General features: G+C 46.1%; 1 protein-coding gene across 7 annotated transcripts in view; it reads right to left on the bottom strand.

Annotated features, from left to right (window-relative positions):
* Positions 1–677: 677 nt before the first annotated feature.
* ralgapa1 (Ral GTPase activating protein catalytic subunit alpha 1) overlaps positions 678–23,530 on the bottom strand; it is a 108,038-nt gene continuing 85,185 nt past the window's right edge. For 5 of the 7 annotated variants that reach the window (XM_072688947.1, XM_072688949.1, XM_072688951.1 and 2 more), the window contains 2 exons: positions 8,593–8,717; positions 678–2,845 (listed from right to left, as the gene is read on the bottom strand). In XM_072688947.1, coding sequence (XP_072545048.1) covers positions 2,703–2,845; positions 8,593–8,717 — 268 coding nt within the window. In that variant the 3' untranslated portion in view covers positions 678–2,702. Of the gene's footprint in view, positions 2,846–4,061; positions 4,177–6,057; positions 6,089–8,592; positions 8,718–23,530 lie in introns of all 7 variants that reach the window. The other 2 variants (XM_072688953.1, XM_072688948.1) reach the window with 2 other exon arrangements.

Raw genomic sequence — 23,530 nt, 5'->3', positions numbered from 1 at the left:
TGAACGGAGTGATCACTGCAGGACTAGAGTGAGTGTAAATGAAGGCTCTCTCGCGCAGCTGTGAGAGAAGAATACACTTTATTTGGATGCTGAATCTCCACGCTGCTCTCGCGCTCCTCCTCCCTCCTCCAGTACAGACGTATGGATACTACAGTATGACAATATGGCGAGTGTGTGTACATACGTGTGCGTGTGGCTGCGTAACACATGCGGGTTAGTTCTGGCGTCATGCAGTATTTGGTCAGCAGTAGCGTTCCCTTTCGCGTCCACTCTGATCGGCCTCTCGGGATTGACCTTTAGTGACCCTTAGTGCGGAACGGAAGCAGACCCTAGTCTGAAGCTCTAATAATAAAAGCTCCTCACAGAAAGTTCTTCACCTAATGGTGATGAAGACGCTGCCTGATGCCTGAGACACGGTTCTACCAGAGTTCTGAGAAGAGTTCGGCTCTAGAACCTGCTTTTAGAACCAGATCATTAAAATGGTGGAGGGATACATGCTGCAGGGTGTAGTGCAGCTACAGAAAGTAGTCCCTAAAGAGAACTGCATTAGTTCAGATTCTCTATTCAAAGTAGTCCCTAAAGAGAACTCATTAGTCAGATTCTCTAGTCACGATTACCGTTCATCAGGCATCATCAGCAGCATCATCATCATCACTCAAGTCTAGGAGAAGAAATTATGGGCTGTATCTGTGTTGTTGTAGTCATGGCAACCGACGCCTGCTTCCATTCACCTCCACTGTAGAGAGATCAGAGTGGGTCAGTTTCTCTACAGTGAAGCTCAGATTCACACCGGACCCCCGACTCTGACTGAGCTCAGCTCTCTCAATGTTCTTAACCTGGAAATCTATGTGGTGCATATACTACTGAAGCCTTACTTGAGATGGAGGTTCTCCATAAGGAACCCACTACACAAAACTCAGTTAGCTCAAACCCACCCACACAAATTCTCAACCGCTGGGCCGAGCCGAACGCTGACCAGAGTGGACGAAGAAATGGACGAAACATCACCGTTTTGTTCCAAGAGGCTCGAGGTTCATTTAAAACGTCTACGTCTTTGAACTTATTATCATTATTATTATTTTTTGGCTGCTTTAAATACTGTTAAATATGTACACAGACCAGATACTGTTCATACACTATACACATACTTTAAATATGCATATATTTCATATTTATATATATATTTATATACACACACGGGCATTAGGAGTGAAAAACAAACTGGGTGTTTCTGTATAACAGAATATATTAACAAAAACAAACAAAATAAACAGACGTTCTAAAGCAGGTGAACATTGATTTTACAATCTGGAGCGTGATTCAAATGAAACGTATCCATATATGACCTTATGCCAAACGTTTGTGCATGAACAGTGGATGATTTGAGTGTATATACATACACACCCTCTACAGGGACACACTCCTGCACATCCTAACACACAACCACTGATTATTTACTTCATTTAACTTGGAAAAAATAAAATGTAAAATGTGGCATGTACAAAAGTTATGGCACATTTAACTCGCTTTTATTTTCTTAAACTCGGTAAATAAACAGATTCTGGGTAAAAATGTGCAGAAAATGTCCTACTCCAATTCCTGTAGAGGATTTATTCACATATGTGCACTCAGACCACCACCACCCCCACATCAGTCCAGGGGTGCACAAACTTTTTCACAGGACTGTATATATGTGCATATATGAGAGCAGTAGTGTTTGTGTCTCGAAATACAATAAAAACGTCACTTTAGTGTTAAAAAACAAATTCAAACGTCATGAATGTAACAGCAGGAAGTGGCTGTGTTCCACCAAACTAGCCTCCACCAGCGGTGAGAGCTCCTCTCTTCAGTCTGAGCGGCTCAGAGGTCACTGCTGAGCGAGGAGCTTCAGTAACTCTGGATCTTCAGTATCAGCGGGAGAACCGTCCCCCTGACGACATCATCATCATCATCCTCCACACACACACACACACACACACACACACACACACACACACACACACACACACACACACACACGCCTTCTGTCCTGCAACTTGTACTAATCCTCAACCCTGTGCTCAGTGGACAGGGAAAATACAGCTGTGGTTCTGGTTGGAACTCACACTAGAACTTGTTCTGGGGCCGGTACTAAACACCGGAACTTCTTGTCCATTTGTACTTGTTCTCAGACCTGCAAAATTCCTCTTTATCTAGAACTTAGATTATCTAGAACTATCTAGAACTCAGACTTGCACTCAGACTTGCCCTAAGAACTCTTGTTCTGGAACCTGTGCTTGCAAATGTCCTGGAACACATACACAAACAACTTCTGGAACCGGTACTTGTCCTAAAATCTGGCACTTATTCTAGAACCTTATCTAGAACTGACCTGGAACTTAAACTTGTTCTTGTCTTTGTTCTAAGGCTTGTACTTGAAAGTCAAGTTTTTAAAGCGGTGTCGATTTCCAGCTCTCCAGCTCAGTCTTGAAGGGGCGGAGTCAGATGTTACTGTGGACTGATGTCATATAAGTGGGTGTGGCCATGGAAGTGAGGCGGGCCTTTCTGCAGGGAAAGTGAACGGAGTGGTGCGTCCAGTAGCGGCGTACTGGGAAAGCTGTGGGAGTGCTAGTGCAGGTGTGTGTCGGAGTGTGTGTGTGTGTGTGTGTGTGTGTGTGTGTGTGTGTGTGTACGTGGCACGGCGGAGGTCAGGTGAGGTCAGGTCAGGTCTTGTTGGCCGATCCGGATGAGCGCCGGAGCTTCATGGACATGCGGCTCTTGCTAGCCCGAGGAGACATTGGCGAGGCTAAGTCGCTGCCGTCTGGAGGAGCGCTCGGGTTTTCGGGTTGGCTCTCGTGGAAGGAGCCTGTGGGGGGGGGAGAGGGACAACCATCAGAGCCCCCCTCTTTCCATCCAGTACAGAACCAGTAAAACCAGTAAAGAAACACAGTTAAGCACTAACTCTACCCAGTTCTACAGGCGGGGGTCATGGGGGCGTTTAAAAGGAGCCACATCCTCTAATTTCATTAGATTTAATTCTGAGTTCAGTGAAATGAGTATTAGACCATTTCAGGTACCAGGCAAAGGCTGATTTATGTAAATGAGCTCTGCTCTGATTGGCTGCCCTGTATTTGTGCCTCATTAAAAAAACAGTCCAAGCTAAAACACTCTTTTTAACATAGTATTTGTGAGAAGGGGCGGAGCAAAGGTGCTAAACAGGCAGATACACAATATGTCCAAATGTTTGTGGACATCCTTTGTAATGAATAGATTCAGCTACTTTAAGCTGCACCCATTGCTGACACAGATGTGCAAATGCACACACAGCTTGTCTAGTCCCTGTAGAGAAGAAGTACTGCCAATAGAATAGGACCCTCTGGAGCAGATCATCATCATGACCCTATTGGCTCCATGCTGCCTAATGCCAGGCGTGGGCTAGAGGGGTATAAAGCCCCCCAGCATTGAGGAGCTGTGGAGCAGTGGAGGAGCTGTGTTCTCTGGAATGATGGTGGAGGAGCTCCATCCAGCACTTTTAGGATAAGTCAGAGAGTTGGGGATGATGAGGTGGGGTGGTGATCAATCATCCTGACCTCACTAATGCTCTTGTTGCTGAATGCAATCAAATCCTCACAGCAATGCTTCTCCAAAATCTAGTAGAAGGTCTTATTCTCTGGACAGTAGAGACAGTCACTCCAACAGAAGCAGGATCAACTCTTTTAATAGCTTTGATTACAGAAGACACTGAATGATCAGGCGTCCCAATACTTTCACAGATTTCCCTCAAACTGTATGAAATGTCTGATCAGACAGGCGCTGCAGACGCCGCGGCGTGTCATCCCAAATTATATCAGGCTGCCGACTGAGCCTCCGTACGCGAGATAACTGCAAACACGTGTTTCCTCTGAGGGAGCGCGAGCGGTTAGCGCGAGGGGAACTGTCACAGGGGAGGCCGGGGCTAATCAACGCTCACAAACCACACCTACTGCCACTGTGGGGGGGTGTGGGGGGGTAGTTACAGCAGTGCACAGGAACTACTGGGGGCAGAAGAGAAGGGCTCTGTATTTATCTCTGTTGTAGCGTACCATTCACAGCTAGCGTGAAACACCTTCCGTTTCAAGCCTTTCCCCTTTACCTTCATCAGCCCAGCGCTCTCTAACGGGGGGTCAGGGAGGAGGAGGAAAATCCCTCCATCCCTCTCTTAGGAGGAAAGAACAGAGAAACAGAGGAGTGAGGAAGAGGGGAGGTGGACAGAGCAGGCAAGAGGAGAGAGAGAGAGAGATACTGAGAGGAACAGAGTGAGAGATTGAGCAAGTGATGGAAAGTGATGGAGGGTGAGATGTGGGGAGTGATGTGGGGAGTGCAGTGATGGAGGGTGATGTGTGGGGAAGGAGGGAGGGTGAGGTGTGGGAAGTGATGGAGGGTGAGGTGTGGGGTGGAGTGATGAGTGCAGTGATGGAGGGTGAGGTGAGGGTGGAGTGATGTAGAGTGCAGTGATGGAGGGTGAGGTGAGGGTGGAGTGATGTAGAGTGCAGTGATGGAGGGTGAGGTGAGGGTGGAGTGATGTAGAGTGTAGTGATGGAGGGTGAGGTGAGGGTGGAGTGATGTAGAGTGCAGTGATGGAGGGTGAGGTGAGGGTGGAGGGATGTAGAGTGCAGTGATGGAGGGTGAGGTGAGGGTGGAGTGATGTAGAGTGTAGTGATGGAGGGTGAGGTGAGGGTGGAGGGATGTAGAGTGCAGTGATGGAGGGTGAGGTGAGGGTGGAGTGATGTAGAGTGCAGTGATGGAGGGTGAGGTGAGGGTGGAGGGATGTAGAGTGCAGTGATGGAGGGTGAGGTGAGGGTGGAGTGATGTAGAGTGTAGTCGAGGAGGGTGAGGTGTGGGGAGTGATGTAGGGTGATGGAGGGAAGAAGAGAGAATGGTGAGCAGTTGGGGAGGAGAAGAGCAGCAGGTACAGACAGACACTTAAAATGGTTCTATACAGAACATCACGGGTTCCACTGTTAGAACCCGCATACAAGAGTGTATTAATTAACACAAAAATAAATTAAAATAAAAACATTAAAAATAAGCGAATAAATAAAACCAGAGTGTGTCCACTGAGAACTGACCGTCACACCGGTCAGCACAGCTCAGTTTACTCACACACACACACACACACACACCAAACAAACAAACAAACAAACAAACAAGCAAACAAACGAACACACACTGTAAATAAACATGTTCACGCCTGTAAAGATCACGATGGCCCTTCACCCCTCTGGCTCTGCTGACCGTCTCCTCCATTAGAGCAGCGCCGCCCTGCTGGGCCAGTTCCTCTAAATCAGGTCTCTGCGCTGTGAATGAATCCCTCAGTGAGCTGAATCCTCTAAATCAGGAGGAAATCCAGCATATTTCTCAGAATCTGGTTGTTTTAAAACCAGTCTAAGATTCTTCAACTTATTTTAAGGCATTTTTTCATTTTATTTTAGATTTAAAAGTAATTTTATCTGCTAAAAGTGTTTAATTCTACTGGCTTCTGTTCAGAAAACGAACAAAATAAAAGTCCTCCAGCAGATAAAATTACTTTCAAAAATAAAAACATTTAAAAACGTCTTAAAATCAGAGAAACTGACACTGAATTTCAGATGATTCGATTTGTACAGCGAACTGGGTGAGCACATCCTCATACAGCTCCTCTCTACAACCTCAGCTTAGAGCCCAACCTGACAGACAGACAGACAGACAGACAGACATCTGAAGGTAGATGATGGTGGTTCATGCGAAGAGACAAAAGTGATGAAACCCAGTGGAAGAGGAGTGAGAGAGTGAGAGTGTGAGAGAGTGATAAAGGGGTGCTGGGCCGGGTCGCTGTTAGTGTGTTACTGATATCGGTGCTGCACATGCAGACAGACTGAACACTCCTTGGTTACACTGAACACAGCGTTAGTGTGTGTGTGTGTGTGTGTGTGTGTGTGTGTGTGTGTGTGTGTGCGCGCGCTCAGACAAACTGGGGTCAGTACGGCGGGGTGGACTAGAGTTAGGAGAGCGAGAGAGAGAGGCAGCCTCGTTTCCAGGAGTCTCTGAGGGGGGTCTTACCTTCAGATACACACAAGTGTAAAATTATCATCTAGAAACAAACCAAAACAAGAGAGATGGAAACAAAACAAACAAACAAACAAACAAACAAAAACAGAATCATGATCATTTAGGGTTAGGAAGTGACCGGAGCCCACAGAGGCCTGGTGTTACACAGACACACACACATGATCAGTAATCAATGCTGGAGAGTGTGTGTTGGGCCTGAGAAACAGCTGGGTAATACAGTCAGAGACGACACAGCACACACTTCCAGGAGGTGAGGGAAACACAGCGCCGGGCGATATGATCTGAAATGATCAATAACCACTATATTTCCACATATCCTTCAATTCCTAATATTAAGTCTGAACGCTAATCTCCTTAATAGAAGAATGTCTCTGAGGCGAAGTCCATCAATAAGAGCAGACTTCTTCTACAGTCTGAGGAATATTTACTGCTTTAACAGAAACAACAAAATCATTATAATAAAAAACAGTTTTTATTAAAATATCTGGGATTTCACTTCCTCTTTTTAACCTGGAAATGTTTTAGAATTTTGATAAAATCTAAATTTGATAAAAGAAACTAAAAAAAGAGAAAATTTATAAAACAATAATTTCATGTAACCAGTGAGTGAAGAGGGTTTATGTAACTTATGTAAATACTTTAAATAAATAATGATGCTTTCAGGACTAATTTGAGTTAAATCAACCCAGTTTTGTTACTTTAGGCTGAAAAGATGAAAGTGTTTTACAGTGAATTCCTACAGAACTCACTTTCAGTTTCCAGTTTAACAACAAACAAAACAAAGCAGAATAACTTTAATTATTCTTAACTTTTATTAACATATTACTTAAAAAATGCAGAAAAACTGAAATCTGTCAAATCTTCTTAACTAAATATTATTAATTCAGATTATTATATGCTCCATGGTCCCAACTGATAAAACATTAAGTTTTGAATAATTAAATATTCTGAATGAAGGTTCTAATTCATTAAATATTGATGCTTCTATTTAATTAAAAATAGAATATTCTGATTAATTTTATTAATTAGATATTCCAGGTCCTGATTATTAGATGTTGCAATTAATTAAATATTGAAGATTCTTATTAATTCGATTTTCAAGGTCCTAAACAAATAAATATACAATATTCTGAATAATTAATGAAGATATTGGAGGTTTAAAATAATTATGTTAAGTAAATATTCCAGGTGTGTGTGACGCTGACCGTGCTGAGGGGAGCCACTGCAGTGAAAGGGGGGGATACACCACCAAATTTATCAAAATTCGCAAATTCTATGTTTCACTCTGTTATTTATATATAAATAAAATTTAATATTAAATAAATGATTTTATCTGCCAGTTCCACTGAAAGCTTCCCCCAGCCCGGCTGAAGGTCTCTGCTGTTTCTCAGGTCCAAAGCGTTGATTCCCATTGATTGAACAGTGAGAAGAACATCCTGCACACAGACATGATCCAGTGCGTAATGAAGGGGTCACTCAGCCGGTCAGCGGTCAGCTTTAGGAAAAGTGGGATTTCGGGAGGGAGAGGATCAGATACTCAGATCAGAGCTGCATCCTTTGAAAGTCTGGATCATCTGCTGATTAGGGACTTCAGATCCAGACGCTGTTGGCAGGAGTGACTCCTTCATCTGAAGCATGTGTGTGTGTGTGTGTGTGTGTGTATGTGTATGTGTATGTGTGTGTGCGCTGGGAGGCAGTGTGTGAAGCCATGTGAAGACTAAGCCCAGGTGTGTGAAGGGTGGGAATACAGTGAAAATCTTGACACTTATCAGCCTGCAGAAGAAAACAAAACGTGTGTGTGTAAGTGTGTGTGTGTGTAAGTGTGTGTGTGTGTAAGTGTGTGTGTGTGTAAGTGTGTGTGTGGTTCATGAAACAAGTTTACACTTACTGACTCAATGGGCCACAAATTAAAGTGAAGGTTTGGCCTTAAATATTCCCAAATATATTCGATCAGCTGAGACATGTTCAGTGCGGCTTTAGTTTTACACTAGAGCTACGAAGCTAATGCAGCTAACAAGCACTGGATGCTTATGTACAACAATTAGCACTGGAGCTATGAGGCTAATGCAGCTAACAAGCACTGGAAGCATATGTACACCAATTAGCACTGGAGCTACCAGGCTAATACAGCTAACGTCTCGCCTGATCGACTGACTCTGGGCTCTGAGATCGACACCGAGACTGCAGGACCTCTTAACCTCAGGAGGAGGAGGTCCTGCAGCGGCTCTACGGGCTTACGGCTGAAAGGGGAGTGGAGTTTACAGAAAAAGCAGAAGATGAATGCTGATTGGCTGAGAGCTGATATGTGGATGTTGATTGGCTGAGAGGGGAGATGTGGATGGCGATTGGCTGAGAGGGGAGATGCTATTTGTTAACTGGATCAAGGGTAAATGTTGGTGCTGATTGGCTGAAAGGAGAGATGATGATGTCAACTGGTTGAAGGGGAGATGTTGGTGCCGATTGGCTGAGAGTTGAGACGCTAATGTTGACTAAGAGGGGTGTGTGTGTGTGTGTGTGTGTGTGTACCTGTGTCGGAGGGGATGGGCTGAAATGGTGCGGGGCAGAACACCCGCGCTGCGTAATCCTCGAAGGTGCTGGACTCCAGGTGGTGCTGGACGATCGTCTCCAAATACCGCGCTCTCTCCTCATAGCTGAGCACATGGGTCAAGGGTCAACACAGCAGGAGAGTACAGAGACATAGCATCATCGTAACACACACACACACACACACACACACACACACACACACACACACGTGTATGAGAATATAAAGCTGCTTATTTGGGTTTAAGTCTTCTAAACTATATCCTGGATGATCTAGAGGATCCAGTGTCCAGTGTTTGTTAGCAGCGTTAGCCTAGCATCTCCTGTTGGTCACTAAAGAAGCTCAGGTCAGATACCAAACACGTCTTATCTGATCAACTGAATCTGGACTCAGAGATCAATCAATACTGACGCTCCCAAAAGTAGGAGGGTAACAACTTAACACACGTCTCCTCCAATACATGTGATGGCCTCTATTTGACCAGCAGCTAGAGCGGCATCGCCGGGCAGCCGACACGCTGAGAGGAAAGCGCCGGGTCCTCAGGTCGACCACAGCAGCTCGCGGCCGCCTGTGTCGACCAACATCGCCCAAGAGGAACGAGAGGAGAGCACGGCCTGTTGTGCCTCAGACTCCAGCTGCTGATGGCAAAGCAGCATTGTTCAGGATGGGAAGTGGCGACCCCCGGGCTGTGGGGGCAGCACTGAGCCGCTGTGTAAGAGCTCTGCTGTAGTTCAGTAACGGAACTTCATCACCAACAACAGCACAGTTACAGCATTACAGCTCTACACCACCACGAGCCCTGAGACACACACTCACAGAGGTCTACCAGTCTGAGTGTGTGTGTGTGTGTGCGTGTGTGTGTGCGTGTTATGAGGCTGTCAGTGATGCTCACGGAGGCGCTGAGTAAGAATAGGCATCTCTGTGTCGGTTTTATTGGGTTAAGAGGAATGATGGTTGTGTGTAAATGGAGAGGATTGGATTAGGCTGTGTGTATGGGTTTAAAAACGAGGGGATTCTGTTAATGGCCTGGATGTGATTATACCGGCCTTCCACGGCTGCACAGGAGCTTTACTGCATTCATAACTCAGTCAGCAGAACGGCGGTTCGGGCGACACGGACGCTGCGTCACCAACTCAATTCAATTCAGTTCAATTCAGGATTATTTATACTGCACTTCTCACAACAGACACCGTCCCAGAGCGGCTGTACTGAGGGACGCAGCTCCCTAACGAGCGTCCCTGCGGGAGACCATCAGGGTCAGCATCACTCCCTAAGAGCACGAGGAAAAGAGACCACAGGAACCGAGACTCAAAAGGGGAGTTTTTAAAGGATCTGAAACGAGGAGAACAGGGGAGTTTTAGAGGATCTGGAGCGAGGAGGACAGGGGAGTTTTAGAGGATCTGGAGCGAGGAGGACAGGGGAGTTTTAGAGGATCTGGAGCGAGGAGGACAGGGGAGTTTTAGAGGATCTGAAACGAGGAGGACAGGGGAATTTTAGAGGATCTAGAGTGATGAGGGTGATGGGGGAGTTTTAGAGGATCTGGAGTGAGGAGGGTGACGGGGGAGTTTTAGAGGATCTGGAGCGAGGAGGACAGGGGAGTTTTAGAGGATCTGGAGCGAGGAGGACAGGGGAGTTTTAGAGGATCTGAAACGAGGAGGACAGGGGAGTTTTAGAGGATCTGGAGCGAGGAGGACAGGGGAGTTTTAGAGGATCTGGAGCGAGGAGGACAGGGGAGTTTTAGAGGATCTGAAACGAGGAGGACAGGGGAATTTTAGAGGATCTAGAGTGATGAGGGTGATGGGGGAGTTTTAGAGGATCTGGAGCGAGGAGGACAGGGAAGTTTTAGAGGATCTGGAGCGAGGAGGACGGGAGTTTTAGAGGATCTAGAGTGATGAGGGTGATGGGGGAGTTTTAGAGGATCTGGAGCGAGGAGGACAGGGGAGTTTTAGAGGATCTAGAGTGATGAGGGTGATGGGGGAGTTTTAGAGGATCTGGAGCGATGAGGACAGGGGAGTTTTAGAGGATCTGGAGCGAGGAGGACAGGGGAGTTTTAGAGGATCTGGAGCGAGGAGGACAGGGGAGTTTTAGAGGATCTAGAGTGATGAGGGTGATGGGGGAGTTTTAGAGGATCTGGAGCGAGGAGGACAGGGGAGTTTTAGAGGATCTGGAGCGAGGAGGACAGGGGAGTTTTAGAGGATCTAGAGTGATGAGGGTGATGGGGGAGTTTTAGAGGATCTGGAGCGAGGAGGACAGGGAAGTTTTAGAGGATCTGGAGCGAGGAGGACGGGAGTTTTAGAGGATCTGGAGCGAGGAGGACAGGGGAGTTTTAGAGGATCTGGAGCGAGGAGGACAGGGGAGTTTTAGAGGATCTGAAACGAGGAGGACAGGGGAATTTTAGAGGATCTGGAGCGAGGAGGACAGGGGAGTTTTAGAGGATCTGGAGAGAGGAGGACAGGGGAGTTTTAGAGGATCTAGAGTGATGAGGGTGATGGGGGAGTTTTAGAGGATCTGGAGCGAGGAGGACAGGGAAGTTTTAGAGGATCTGGAGCGAGGAGGACAGGGGAGTTTTAGAGGATCTGGAGCGAGGAGGACAGGGGAGTTTTAGAGGATCTGGAGCGAGGAGGACAGGGGAGTTTTAGAGGATCTAGAGTGATGAGGGTGATGGGGGAGTTTTAAAGGATCTGGAGCGATGAGGGTGATGGAGTTTTAGAGGATCTGAAGTGAGGAGGACGGGAGTTTTAGAGGATCTGAAGTGATGAGGGTGATGGGGGAGTTTTAGAGGATCTGGAGCGAGGAGGACTGGGGAGTTTTAGAGGATCTGGAGCGATGAGGGTGATGGGGGAGTTTTAGAGGATCTGGAGCGAGGAGGACAGGGGAGTTTTAGAGGATCTAGAGTGATGAGGGTGATGGGGGAGTTTTAGAGGATCTGGAGCGAGGAGGACAGGGGAGTTTTAGAGGATCTAGAGTGATGAGGGTGATGGGGGAGTTTTAGAGGATCTGGAGCGAGGAGGACTGGGGAGTTTTAGAGGATCTGGAGCGAGGAGGACAGGGGAGTTTTAGAGGACCTGGAGCGAGGAGGACAGGAGAGTTTTAGAGGATCTGGAGTGAGGAGGACAGGGGAGTTTTAGAGGATCTGGAGCGAGGAGGACAGGGGAGTTTTAGAGGATCTGGAGCGAGGAGGACAGGGGAGTTTTAGAGGATCTGGAGCGAGGAGGACAGGGGAGTTTTAGAGGATCTAGAGTGATGAGGGTGATGGGGGAGTTTTAGAGGATCTAGAGTGATGAGGGTGATGGGGGAGTTTTAGAGGATCTGGAGCGAGGAGGACAGGGGAGTTTTAGAGGATCTAGAGTGATGAGGGTGATGGGGGAGTTTTAGAGGATCTGGAGCGAGGAGGACAGGGGAGTTTTAGAGGATCTGGAGCGATGAGGGTGATGGGGGAGTTTTAGAGGATCTGGAGCGAGGAGGACAGGGGAGTTTTAGAGGATCTGGAGCGATGAGGGTGATGGAGGAGTTTTAGAGGATCTGAAGTGAGGAGGACAGGGGAGTTTTAGAGGATCTGAAGTGATGAGGGTGATGGGGGAGTTTTAGAGGATCTGGAGCGAGGAGGACAGGGGAGTTTTAGAGGATCTGGAGTGATGAGGGTGATGGGGGAGTTTTAGAGGATCTGGAGCGAGGAGGACAGGGGAGTTTTAGAGGATCTAGAGTGATGAGGGTGATGGGGGAGTTTTAGAGGATCTGGAGCGAGGAGGACAGGGGAGTTTTAGAGGATCTAGAGTGATGAGGGTGATGGGGGAGTTTTAGAGGATCTGGAGCGAGGAGGACAGGGGAGTTTTAGAGGATCTAGAGTGATGAGGGTGATGGGGGAGTTTTAGAGGATCTGGAGCGAGGCGGACAGGGGAGTTTTAGAGGATCTGGAGTGATGAGGGTGATGGGGGAGTTTTAGAGGATCTGGAGTGATGAGGGTGATGGGGGAGTTTTAGAGGATCTGGAGCGAGGCGGACAGGGGAGTTTTAGAGGATCTGGAGTGATGAGGGTGATGGGGGAGTTTTAGAGGATCTGGAGTGATGAGGGTGATGGAGTTTTAGAGGATTTAGCTCCCCTGCAGACACACAGAGCTACGTACACTGGCGGTGAGACGTGCGAGCTTGTAAGTGTGTGAGTGTGTGTGAGTGTGTGTGTGTTCTACAGGGGGTTACACACTCCTGCTGATCACTCGCTTGCCTTTTCCTGTCTCCAGCAGACCCTGTTCCTGCCAGAGAGAAGAAGAGAGTCGGGTGGAGAGGGTGAGAGATCACACAGAGCAGCACACTCTCTCACACACACACACACACACACACACACACACACACACACACACACTCCCTCTCACGACATGACAGTGGTGCTGACGGCAGACTGAAGCTGTCCTGCGGTTCAGAAGCGCTGCAGTGTCTGAAATCAGCAGCACTGTAGAGAACTGTTCACACTGAGGAGCTGAGAGGTGAATGAACTAGTGAACATAATAATTAAATACATTTAAAAGTTCCAGTAAATGACTGAAAGTATGTAATTAAAGCTATTTGAGCAAAATGAATAAAACATGATGCAAACACTATACAGTACCAGGCCCTAATAAACAGCAATAATAAAAAAAAAAAAACAGCATAATAATAACATGCTCTAATAAATGTAAATATACATTATACATTTTTGTACATAACATACACATAAATGAATAACCATTTAGTCAAAAGACATAAGAATAATTAATAATAAGAGTTAAAATGATAAAAACTTAAATTCCTATATATCACACATAAGCATATATTATACATTCAACTCAATTATAGAAGATATCACCACTGCCATTATTTTTTTTGTTATACAAAGAATACTATATCTATCTATATATATATATATCTCTATCTATCTATCTATCTATCTATCTATATATATATATATATATATATATATCTATCTATATATATATATATATATATATAAAATAATCACAACAAAATTATGTGATTAATCACAAGTTATAAGCTCCCAGCGGACTACATATACACACACACTTAAACTAAACTACACACACACGTTCAGGGAACAGAAATTCCTCAATGTAAAAATACAATGTACCCCCATCCCACCCCCGAAATGTGCAATTAAGAGTCAATTTGCAATTGTAAATAATATTACTGCTTTTTTAATTTTTTCTATTTATTTTTTACATCTATTAATTATATTGTATATTGTATATACATATCACTATATTATATTGTGTATATATTGGTAATTTGTCTCTGTTTTTGTATCGGAGTGACTTGCTGTCCCCTTGCTGCTGTTGACACTGAGAATTTCCCCACTGTGGGACTAATAAAGGATGATCTTATAATGCTAGCTAATGCGCCCTTTTTCTTTTGGGCAGGGGAACAAATAAACGTGTAATAAACTCTTCAGGAATCGGTTTCTCTAACATGCAGTTTTGAGAACTTTAGTCCTGAACATGATGAAGCTCGGACGCAGAAGAGTGAGAGGGAGGGGTCCGAGAATATTTCAGCGAAAATAAAGTGTAATCTAATCTAAAGCTCTAATAAAAGCTCTGTAAAGAGAGAGAGGCCTACGGGAGGACGTTGGGGCCAAACTTGGATGGCACTAGTAAAAATACATTAAATACATGAAGTAAATTATTAACCATTTACTTAAGACAAAATAATCAGTTTTAAATGGTTAAAAAAGTATATTCCTTATATACTGTACATACGGATATACTGTATATTATCTTTAATTATAGAATATTTGATGACTGCAATTATTTTTGTAATACCCAAAATACTAGATATCGATCTAGATATACAGTATTCCTATATATCTATATGTAATAACATTATTTATATATAATGTTACAATTAAGGTTTTAGAATATTCCATTCAATCACTAACCTGGCTGAGCTCGTCTCTCACTGAGCTACACGTCCTGTTCAAAGGGATGTACGTATACTTTTGGACACGTCGTGTATCAGGGTTAAGTAATGGGGCATGATGACAAGAGTTGGCCTAAAAAACTACCCCCTGACCCGTCCCTTACTCCTCGGTCACATAAGAGTGGGTGCAAGAGAGAGAGAGAGAGAGAGAGAGAAAACGAGCGAGCGAGGTAGAGACACAGGCAGAAGAGAGGGACGTAGGGCACTCCTGTGTTCTTTAATGGTCTCTCGGCCCTGAGATGAGCCTGTAATGCCCCCCTGCACCCTGCCCTCCGTCGCCAAGACAACAAATCCTCTCCTCTGTTGACTCCTGATGCTCTTTGTGTGCCACAAAGAGAGAGAGGTGAGGGGGAAAAGGGAAAAACAGGGTGTTTTTTTTTTTTTTTTGCATCCAACATTCACTCAAATAACCCGGCCGAGCGCCAACTGTAATTGAAATTTTTTTGAAATGGGTGGTGTATTTTTTTTTGACGGCTTGTTAAAAGAAGAAAGTCCTCTAAGAGAGTGCGTGGCAGGTTTCACGATAAGAGAGAGAAGAGCGCCGGATGAAAAGCAGCTCCTTTTGTGCATTACCAGAAACTCATTTTCCCCGCGGATGAAAGGCAGCAGAAGGAGGGAAACGAGAGCGAGAGAGAGCGAGAGAGAGAGAGAGAGAGAGAGAGAGAGCGAGAGAGAGAGAGAGAGAGAACCGCTCCTGGCCTCTCCCCCCCTCCTACCGAGTTTCTCATTGTCGCGGCGCTCGGCTCCCGGGATCGGGGAGGAAAGGGAGAGATTGCTGCTGAAGAGAGACAGCAGAGCGAGCTTGTTAGCACATTAGGAGCGAGAAAGGAGCCCTGCTGCAGCCTGAACCCCCGGACCAGCTCCAACCACCAGCCCGTCACCTCACATCACATCTACCCCACCCACACTGCCTGTACCTCCATCACTACTGCTCCTGCATCCCTGCATCCCTCTCTCCATCTCTCCGTCCTCGCATCCCTTTACCTCTAAAGGGGATGGAGTAGTGATGGAGCACCTGAGAGATGGAGAGACTCGGAGACTACTTTCTCCATCTCGCCGTCCCTCAATCTTAGACCTTCCATCTCTCCGCCTAGCCCTCTCAGCCCCTCCATCCCTTTGTCTGTCTCTCCATCTTACAGTCCTTCCATCTCTTCATCTGTCCCCCTATCTCTCAATCTCTTAGTCCCACCATCTCTCTCTCTCCTCAATTTACAATCCCTCAATTTGTCCCTCTATCATGTCTCATGACTTAGTTTGAGATCCCTTTCCCCCATAATTATTAGTCCCTCCATCTCTTCATCTGTCTCTTTATCCTTCAGTCTCTCCATCTGTCCCTCCATCTCTCGGTCTCTCTATCTTTCAGTCTCTCCATTTCTCCATCTGTTCCCACATCTCCCAGTCCCCCACTCCACCCTACTGCTATGGCTGGTAGCTTCATCAGCCTTGTACCTCGTAGCCTCGACCGCTTTAAACAGAGTCTGTGAAACACAGATACAGGGTGGAGGAGAGAGAGGAGACACCGGGAGAACAGGGAGAAATGTGTTACAGTGTGAGGCCAAACACACACACACACACACACACACACACACACACACACACACACACACACACACACAGTGCTATTCCCCATCTCCAACACCACACATTAACACAGGATGAAAATGAGGCTGGGAAAAGAGACAGACACACACACACACACACACACACACACACACACACACACACACACACACACACACACACAGAGAGAGAGATGTCTGTATAAAAGGAGCAGCTTATCCCAACATAGCAAAAACTAGAGGAAAGTGGCAACTAATTAACATGATGGCATTTTCATAATGCTAATTGGAGGCTGTTTGATTTCACTGATTATTAGCAACATTAGCATGTATTATGTGAACCATTTCTTGCATCTCTCACACACACACACACACACACACACATCCCTGTGTGTGTGTTGCTGTGTATGACAGTACTGGCAGCGGTAAAAAGAAAACAAGTGAAGGATGTGTTTCACCCCAGAGACCCTCTGGACCCCCTCCACCATCCCGCTGGAGCTCAGCGCCACACACTAACACACACTGCAGCACAGCCACAGGTGCTCCTGCCAACTATGGTACACACACACAATCAAAGCTGGTGTGTGTGTGTGTGTGTGTGTGTGTGTGTCTTCATCAGCTCTATTTTCAGTTAATCAATCCTGAATGTGGTAAAAAGCGCTGATGAACTGCTCTACCACGTCCCCTTCTATCTAGACCCCCACTATCGAGAACCTATCCTATCACACAATGCTACCAGTGCCAGGAGGGTGAAGGCTAGCATGGTCTTCCTCCAAGACACAAGTAGAAGCTCCACCACATCTGCTCAAACTGCCGTTAACACACCACCCCTAACACACCACCCCTAACACACCACCCCTGAAGCTCAACACACTGAACAATTGCCAATTCTGCTACACCAGCTAACAGACAGCAGCACTGGCTAGCACCATTTCTACCCCATATCACCCCAGAGTACCTACTTTTACCCCATTTATACCCATATACCTAGTGCCCCCCCATTTTGCCCCATATTAACCAGAGTACCTCATTTAACCCCAATTTTAACCCATGTACTTAGCACCCCCCATTTATACCCCATATTAACCAAAGTACTACTTTTACCCACATTTTAACCCAAGTACTTAGTGCCTCCCTATTTGTGCCCCATATCAACCCATTGATAACCTAATTTTACACACCAAGTTTGACCCCCTTTTACCCCCCATCATCCCCAATATACCTGATTTTACCCCATTTTAACCCATGTGCCTAATTTCACTGTTAACTTTAGGAAATAATCGGTACCTCCAACACTAACTCCACCTCTGCAGCAGCCTTTTCACCTCGTAAACCAACACAACATTGTTTAATTTTTACAGGGGTGCCTAAACTTTTGCACAAGGCTGTACCTGTGCTTCGGCTACACAGAGGAAGAAGGGCGAGGGCGAGCGAGAGAGGGAGAAAACATCACATAAATAATCCAATTTGAGGAGTTTTACAGAGTATAATTACAGAAATGTGTGTGTGCCCCGAAGTGCAGCCTAATCAGTTTATTCCTCCATCTGATTCCCAGCGATACGAGACCCTAACCGTGATTTCATTACAGCTGCCACAGCCCTGTCATTACACACACACACACACACACACACACACACACACACACACACACACGGGGGGAGATGAGGGCTGAGATAGCCCAGGCTAATGCACTGTCGCCCGGGGCTGGGTTGCGCGCGCGCACACACACACACACACACATACACACACACACACACACACACACACACACACACACACACACACACACACACACTCGCGCTGATTTGGGCTCTGGGCTCCAGCATCTCCTATTAATCTCCACTCAGGCTGAATTGGGCGGCTGTGAGGAGGAGCTGTGAAGGTGGCTGGCCCCGATTATCCCGTTTACCCGCGCTGCCATCGTAAACGCAGCGCCTGTCTGACGTGTCACCGAGCACACGGACGCTCCTAATGCTATCAGGGGACGCGAGGCACGCATGTACACACACGTCCGCACGGTCATTAATATAACTGGCAGAGAAAGGTGCGCCCGCCAGCTGCCCACCTGCACCCGCATTATTCTTACCTTCAGAGATAACCTGGTTAGTTTGGGGCTGTAAGAGAGGCGGGGAAGCAGACACACACACACACACACACACACACACACACACACACGGCAAACAGGTTGTGGTACATTCACGTTTACACCTGTGACCCTGTATTGCCAATGTCCTTCTGCATGTACATACATACATATATTTATATACACACACATACACTATATGGACAAAAGTATTGGGACACCTGCTTCTTTCAGTGTTTCTTCTGAAATCTGAAGGGTATTAGAAAGAGTTTACCCCGCTATCACTACTGCCCAAGTCTTAGTCAGGATGTTGGATGATGATCACCACCCCACCTCATCATCTCCAACTCCCCAACTCATCCCAAAAGAACAGAGCTCTTCCACTGCTCCACAGCTCCTCAATGCTGGGGGCTTTATACCCCTCTAGCCCACGCCTGGCATTAGGCAGCATGGAGCCAATAGGGTCATGATGCTGATCTGCTCCAGAGAGTCCTATTCTATTGGCAGTACTTCTTCTCTACAGGGACTAGACAAGCTGTGTGTGCATTTGCACATCTGTGTCAGCAATGGGTGCAGCTTAAAGGAGCTGAATGCATGCGTTAGAAAGGGTGTCCACAAATATCTGGACATATAGTCAAGCAGGTGTGAAAGGTGACGACGGTCTGAACCAAAGGACTAAAACACTGCATTGAGCCAGAGGGGTCCGAACAGCTGCAGACCACCCTCACTGCTACTCCTGCAGGACCAGGATGTAAAGGAACATCAACAATGTTTACACAGCACAGGTTTCATTTTGACACTAGCTGGGGGACTCCGCCCCCTATTATTTGCATTATTATGCAAATTGTGACAAAATATGGTTTGATGTTTTTGACAGTGAGAAGTAATAGTTGGATGGAAACGCTTCAAATAATTACTGTAAACTGAACACACTCTGATCAGGCGTTTCTGTTATTATGTCCAGCTGTAACTAGATACGACAAAAGCTGAAGCACATATTTACCCTGTTAACTCCATTTGTGCCCTATTTAACCACATCTACACCATTACAGCAGTTTGACCCCAAATGGCCCCTAACCACATTTTACTACAGCTTAACCCCATTCTACCCAATCCTTACCCCAATCTACCCAATCCTTACCCCATTCTACCCAATCCTTACCCCATTCTACCCAATCCTTACCCCAATCTACCCAATCTTTACCCCATTCTACCCAATCCTTACCCCATTCTACCCAATCCTTACCCCATTCTACCCAATCCTTACCCCAATCTACCCAATCCTTACCCCATTCTACCCAATCCTTACCCCATTCTACCCAATCCTTACCCCATTCTACCCAATCTTTACCCCAATCTACCCAATCCTTACCCCAATCTACCCAATCCTTACCCCAATCTACCCAATCCTTACCCCAATCTACCCAATCCTTACCCCAATCTTTACCCCAATCTACCCAATTCTTACCCCCATTCTACCCAATCCTTACCCCATTCTACCCAATTCTTACCCCATTCTACCCAATCTACCCAATTCTTACCCCAATCTACCCAATTCTTACCCCAATCTACCCAATCCTTACCCCAATCTACCCAATCCTTACCCCAATCTTTACCCCAATCTACCCAATTCTTACCCCAATCTACCCAATCCTTACCCCAATCTACCCAATTCTTACCCCAATCTACCCAATCCTTACCCCAATCTTTACCCCAATCTACCCAATCCTTACCCCAATCTACCCAATCCTTACCCCAATCTTTACCCCAATCTACCCAATTCTTACCCCAATCTACCCAATCCTTACCCCAATCTACCCAATTCTTACCCCAATCTACCCAATCCTTACCCCAATCTACCCAATCCTTACCCCAATCTACCCAATCCTTACCCCAATCTTTACCCCAATCTACCCAATCCTTACCCCAATCTACCCAATCCTTACCCCAATCTACCCAATCCTTACCCCAATCTTTACCCCAATCTACCCAATCCTTACCCCAATCTACCCAATCCTTACCCCAATCTACCCAATCCTTACCCCAATCTACCCAATCCTTACCCCAATCTTTACCCCAATCCTTACCCCAATCTTTACCCCAATCTACCCAATCCTTACCCCAATCTTTACCCCAATCTACCCAATTCTTACCCCAATCTACCCAATCCTTACCCCAATCTACCCAATCCTTACCCCAATCTACCCAATTCTTACCCCAATCTACCCAATCCTTACCCCAATCTTTACCCCAATCTACCCAATCCTTACCCCAATCTACCCAATCCTTACCCCAATCTTTACCCCAATCTACCCAATTCTTACCCCAATCTACCCAATCCTTACCCCAATCTACCCAATCCTTACCCCAATCTTTACCCCAATCTACCCAATTCTTACCCCAATCTACCCAATCCTTACCCCAATCTACCCAATTCTTACCCCAATCTACCCAATCCTTACCCCAATCTACCCAATCCTTACCCCAATCTTTACCCCAATCTACCCAATCCTTACCCCAATCTACCCAATCCTTACCCCAATCTACCCAATCCTTACCCCAATCTTTACCCCAATCTACCCAATCCTTACCCCAATCTACCCAATCCTTACCCCAATCTACCCAATCCTTACCCCAATCTACCCAATCCTTACCCCAATCTACCCAATCCTTACCCCAATCTACCCAATCCTTACCCCAATCTACCCAATCCTTACCCCAATCTTTACCCCAATCCTTACCCCAATCTTTACCCCAATCTACCCAATCCTTACCCCATTCTACCCAATCCTTACCCCATTCTACCCAATCCTTACCCCAATCCTTACCCCATTCTACCCAATCCAAAAAAGCGTTCGACATAGCACTGAGAAAGGGTTCAGAATATCAGGGTATCAGAGTATTAGAAGTGTCTGGGGTGTTTAATGACTGCAGTGGGAAGTAAACAAACAAACAAACAAACAAACGTTTACAAAAGCGGCTGTGCCAAAAAACGGCCTAATCGCCTGTAACTCTCTAACTGCACTGATTACCGTCATCCCAATAACACTACCTCCAATCTGAGAGACCGACAGACACACAGACACACACACAGAGACAGACACACACAGACAGAGAGATAAAGTAATTATCTGAGGCTCCTCCCCTCTTTTCTTTATCTGTTACTGGCGTTTACAGCTTTGACACATGACAATTAGTGAGCAGTACACCCATACACCCCCCACCCCCCAACACACACACAGCCACCCACCCACACACAGCCTAGCAGTCTAGCATTATTGGGAGACAATGAGGTCTATTGTGGGAGCTGGCATCGTATAGCTGCATCACCCATTAGGCGTTTGGCTACGTCTGTGTGTGTGTGTGTGTGTGTGTGTGTGTAGCTGCTCAAGCATGGGGACACCAAGAACAGTTTTGGGGGGGTGCAGGTCGCTTGGTTTGTGTTTGGAAAAGCTGAAGAGAGAGAGTGACCCACTCTATCACACTCGGCCATATGCTGACCTCAGTAGCCCAGCCTTTATCTCTGCCAATCAGAAACACACACACACACACACACACACACACACACACACACACACACACACACACACACACACACACCGCTGCACTGGCACGGCCAGCGTCGAAGCTGCTTAGCGCCCCTCTCCCTCCACGTCCCTGCAATCGGCCGCACACAGATGGAAGATGGCTGAAGCTTCACACGCTTACATTACTGCCCTAGAGTCCGAGTCCCACTCACACACACACACACACACACACACACACACACACACACACACACACACAGCCAAGAAGCCCTGACTGCCCCAAGCCTGACAGATCAGATAGAGACAGTTTGAGTGTATCTGTGTGTGTGTGTGTGTGTGCAAGAGAGATACTGGATAAATCCCACCTTGAACTCCGACCCGTTCCAGGTCATAATCTGAGTACAGTTCAACCCTATAAATTCCATTTAACCCTTTAAACTGATTATTATTCTTTTATTATATATCATTTATGAATTATTCATCAGTCACTGTTAATTATTCATCATCCACTATGAATTATTTTGGGTTTACTATGAATTCATTAGTTTCCATTATGAATTATTCAGTATCTACTATGAATTATTCAGCATAGATTATGAATTATTCTTTATACTATAACCTATTCCATATCCACCACGAATTATTCAGTATCTGTCAATATCCAGAATCATTAGAATCTACTATACATTTTTCTGTGTGAGAAGTGAGTTTCTAGTTTACCTTTTTCCAACAACTTAGTCTGAATTACAACTGAGTTAGACTCAAACTGGTCAATACAGAATATTGATTATAATGATAATATGATTATTATCAATATAATTATATACAATAAATATATTATAAACAATAATAATAATAAGAAGAACTGCAGATCTTTCCTGTTTGAACACAAACCTCAGTCTTCCAGCCTGGCCACTGATCCCTGCTCCACACACACACACACACACACACACACACACACACACACACACACACACACACACACAGAACATTTTATCACTCAGTCCCAACACTGCCCTGTGAGAAGGAGTGTGTGTGAGGGCCTGAGGGTTTACACACACACATACACACTCTTGGATTACTCTTAGTGCCCTGCTATCTGCGGCTCTGTGCGTCCAGCAGCAGCATCCAGCTACCTTACACACACACACACACACACACACACACACACACACACACACAATCCAAGGCCAAAGAAGCTCCTTTCTCTGCGGTCCAAGCCCCAATTTCACAGTCATGGCGGATGGAGGGATCAGTGTGTTTTCAGAGGCAGATGGACGGAGCCTCGGGCCAACAGCACCGAGAACTGGAACCCACCAAGAACCACCAGAGAGGTCAGAGAGAGAGAGAGAGAGAGAGAGAGAGAGAGAGAGAGAGAGAGAGAGAGAGAGAGAGAGTGTGTGTGTGTGTGTGTGTGTGTGTGTGTGTGTGAGAGAGAGAGAGAGGACAAGCATAAGACAGAAAGACAGAAGAAAACTCTTCAGAAGTGAGGGATAAAGAGAGAGAGTGTGTGAGCGAGAGAGAGAGAGGAAGAGAGAGAGAGGAAAAGAGAGACAGTGTCTGTGTTGCTATTGTGTTAGTGCTTCTTGGTCTATGTGTGTGTGTGTGTGTGTGTGTGTGTGTGTGTGTGTGTGTTTTGGTGCACTACAGCTCTGTTTGAGTGAAGCCCATGTCTCCTTCTAGCTCCTCCCTGTCATTAGTGCTCCCACCAGTGTCTCCTTTGTTGCCCCGCCCTCTTTATCCCCTCAGGTGTCTCTGGTGTGCTTACGCTGTGTAGCAGGGATGCA

This window comes from Salminus brasiliensis, chromosome 10 (genome assembly GCF_030463535.1).
Source record: "Salminus brasiliensis chromosome 10, fSalBra1.hap2, whole genome shotgun sequence".
Classification (NCBI taxonomy): Eukaryota; Metazoa; Chordata; class Actinopteri; order Characiformes; family Bryconidae; genus Salminus; species Salminus brasiliensis.
Note: the sequence above shows the minus strand (reverse complement) of the source record. Positions and strands in the feature narration are given on the sequence as shown.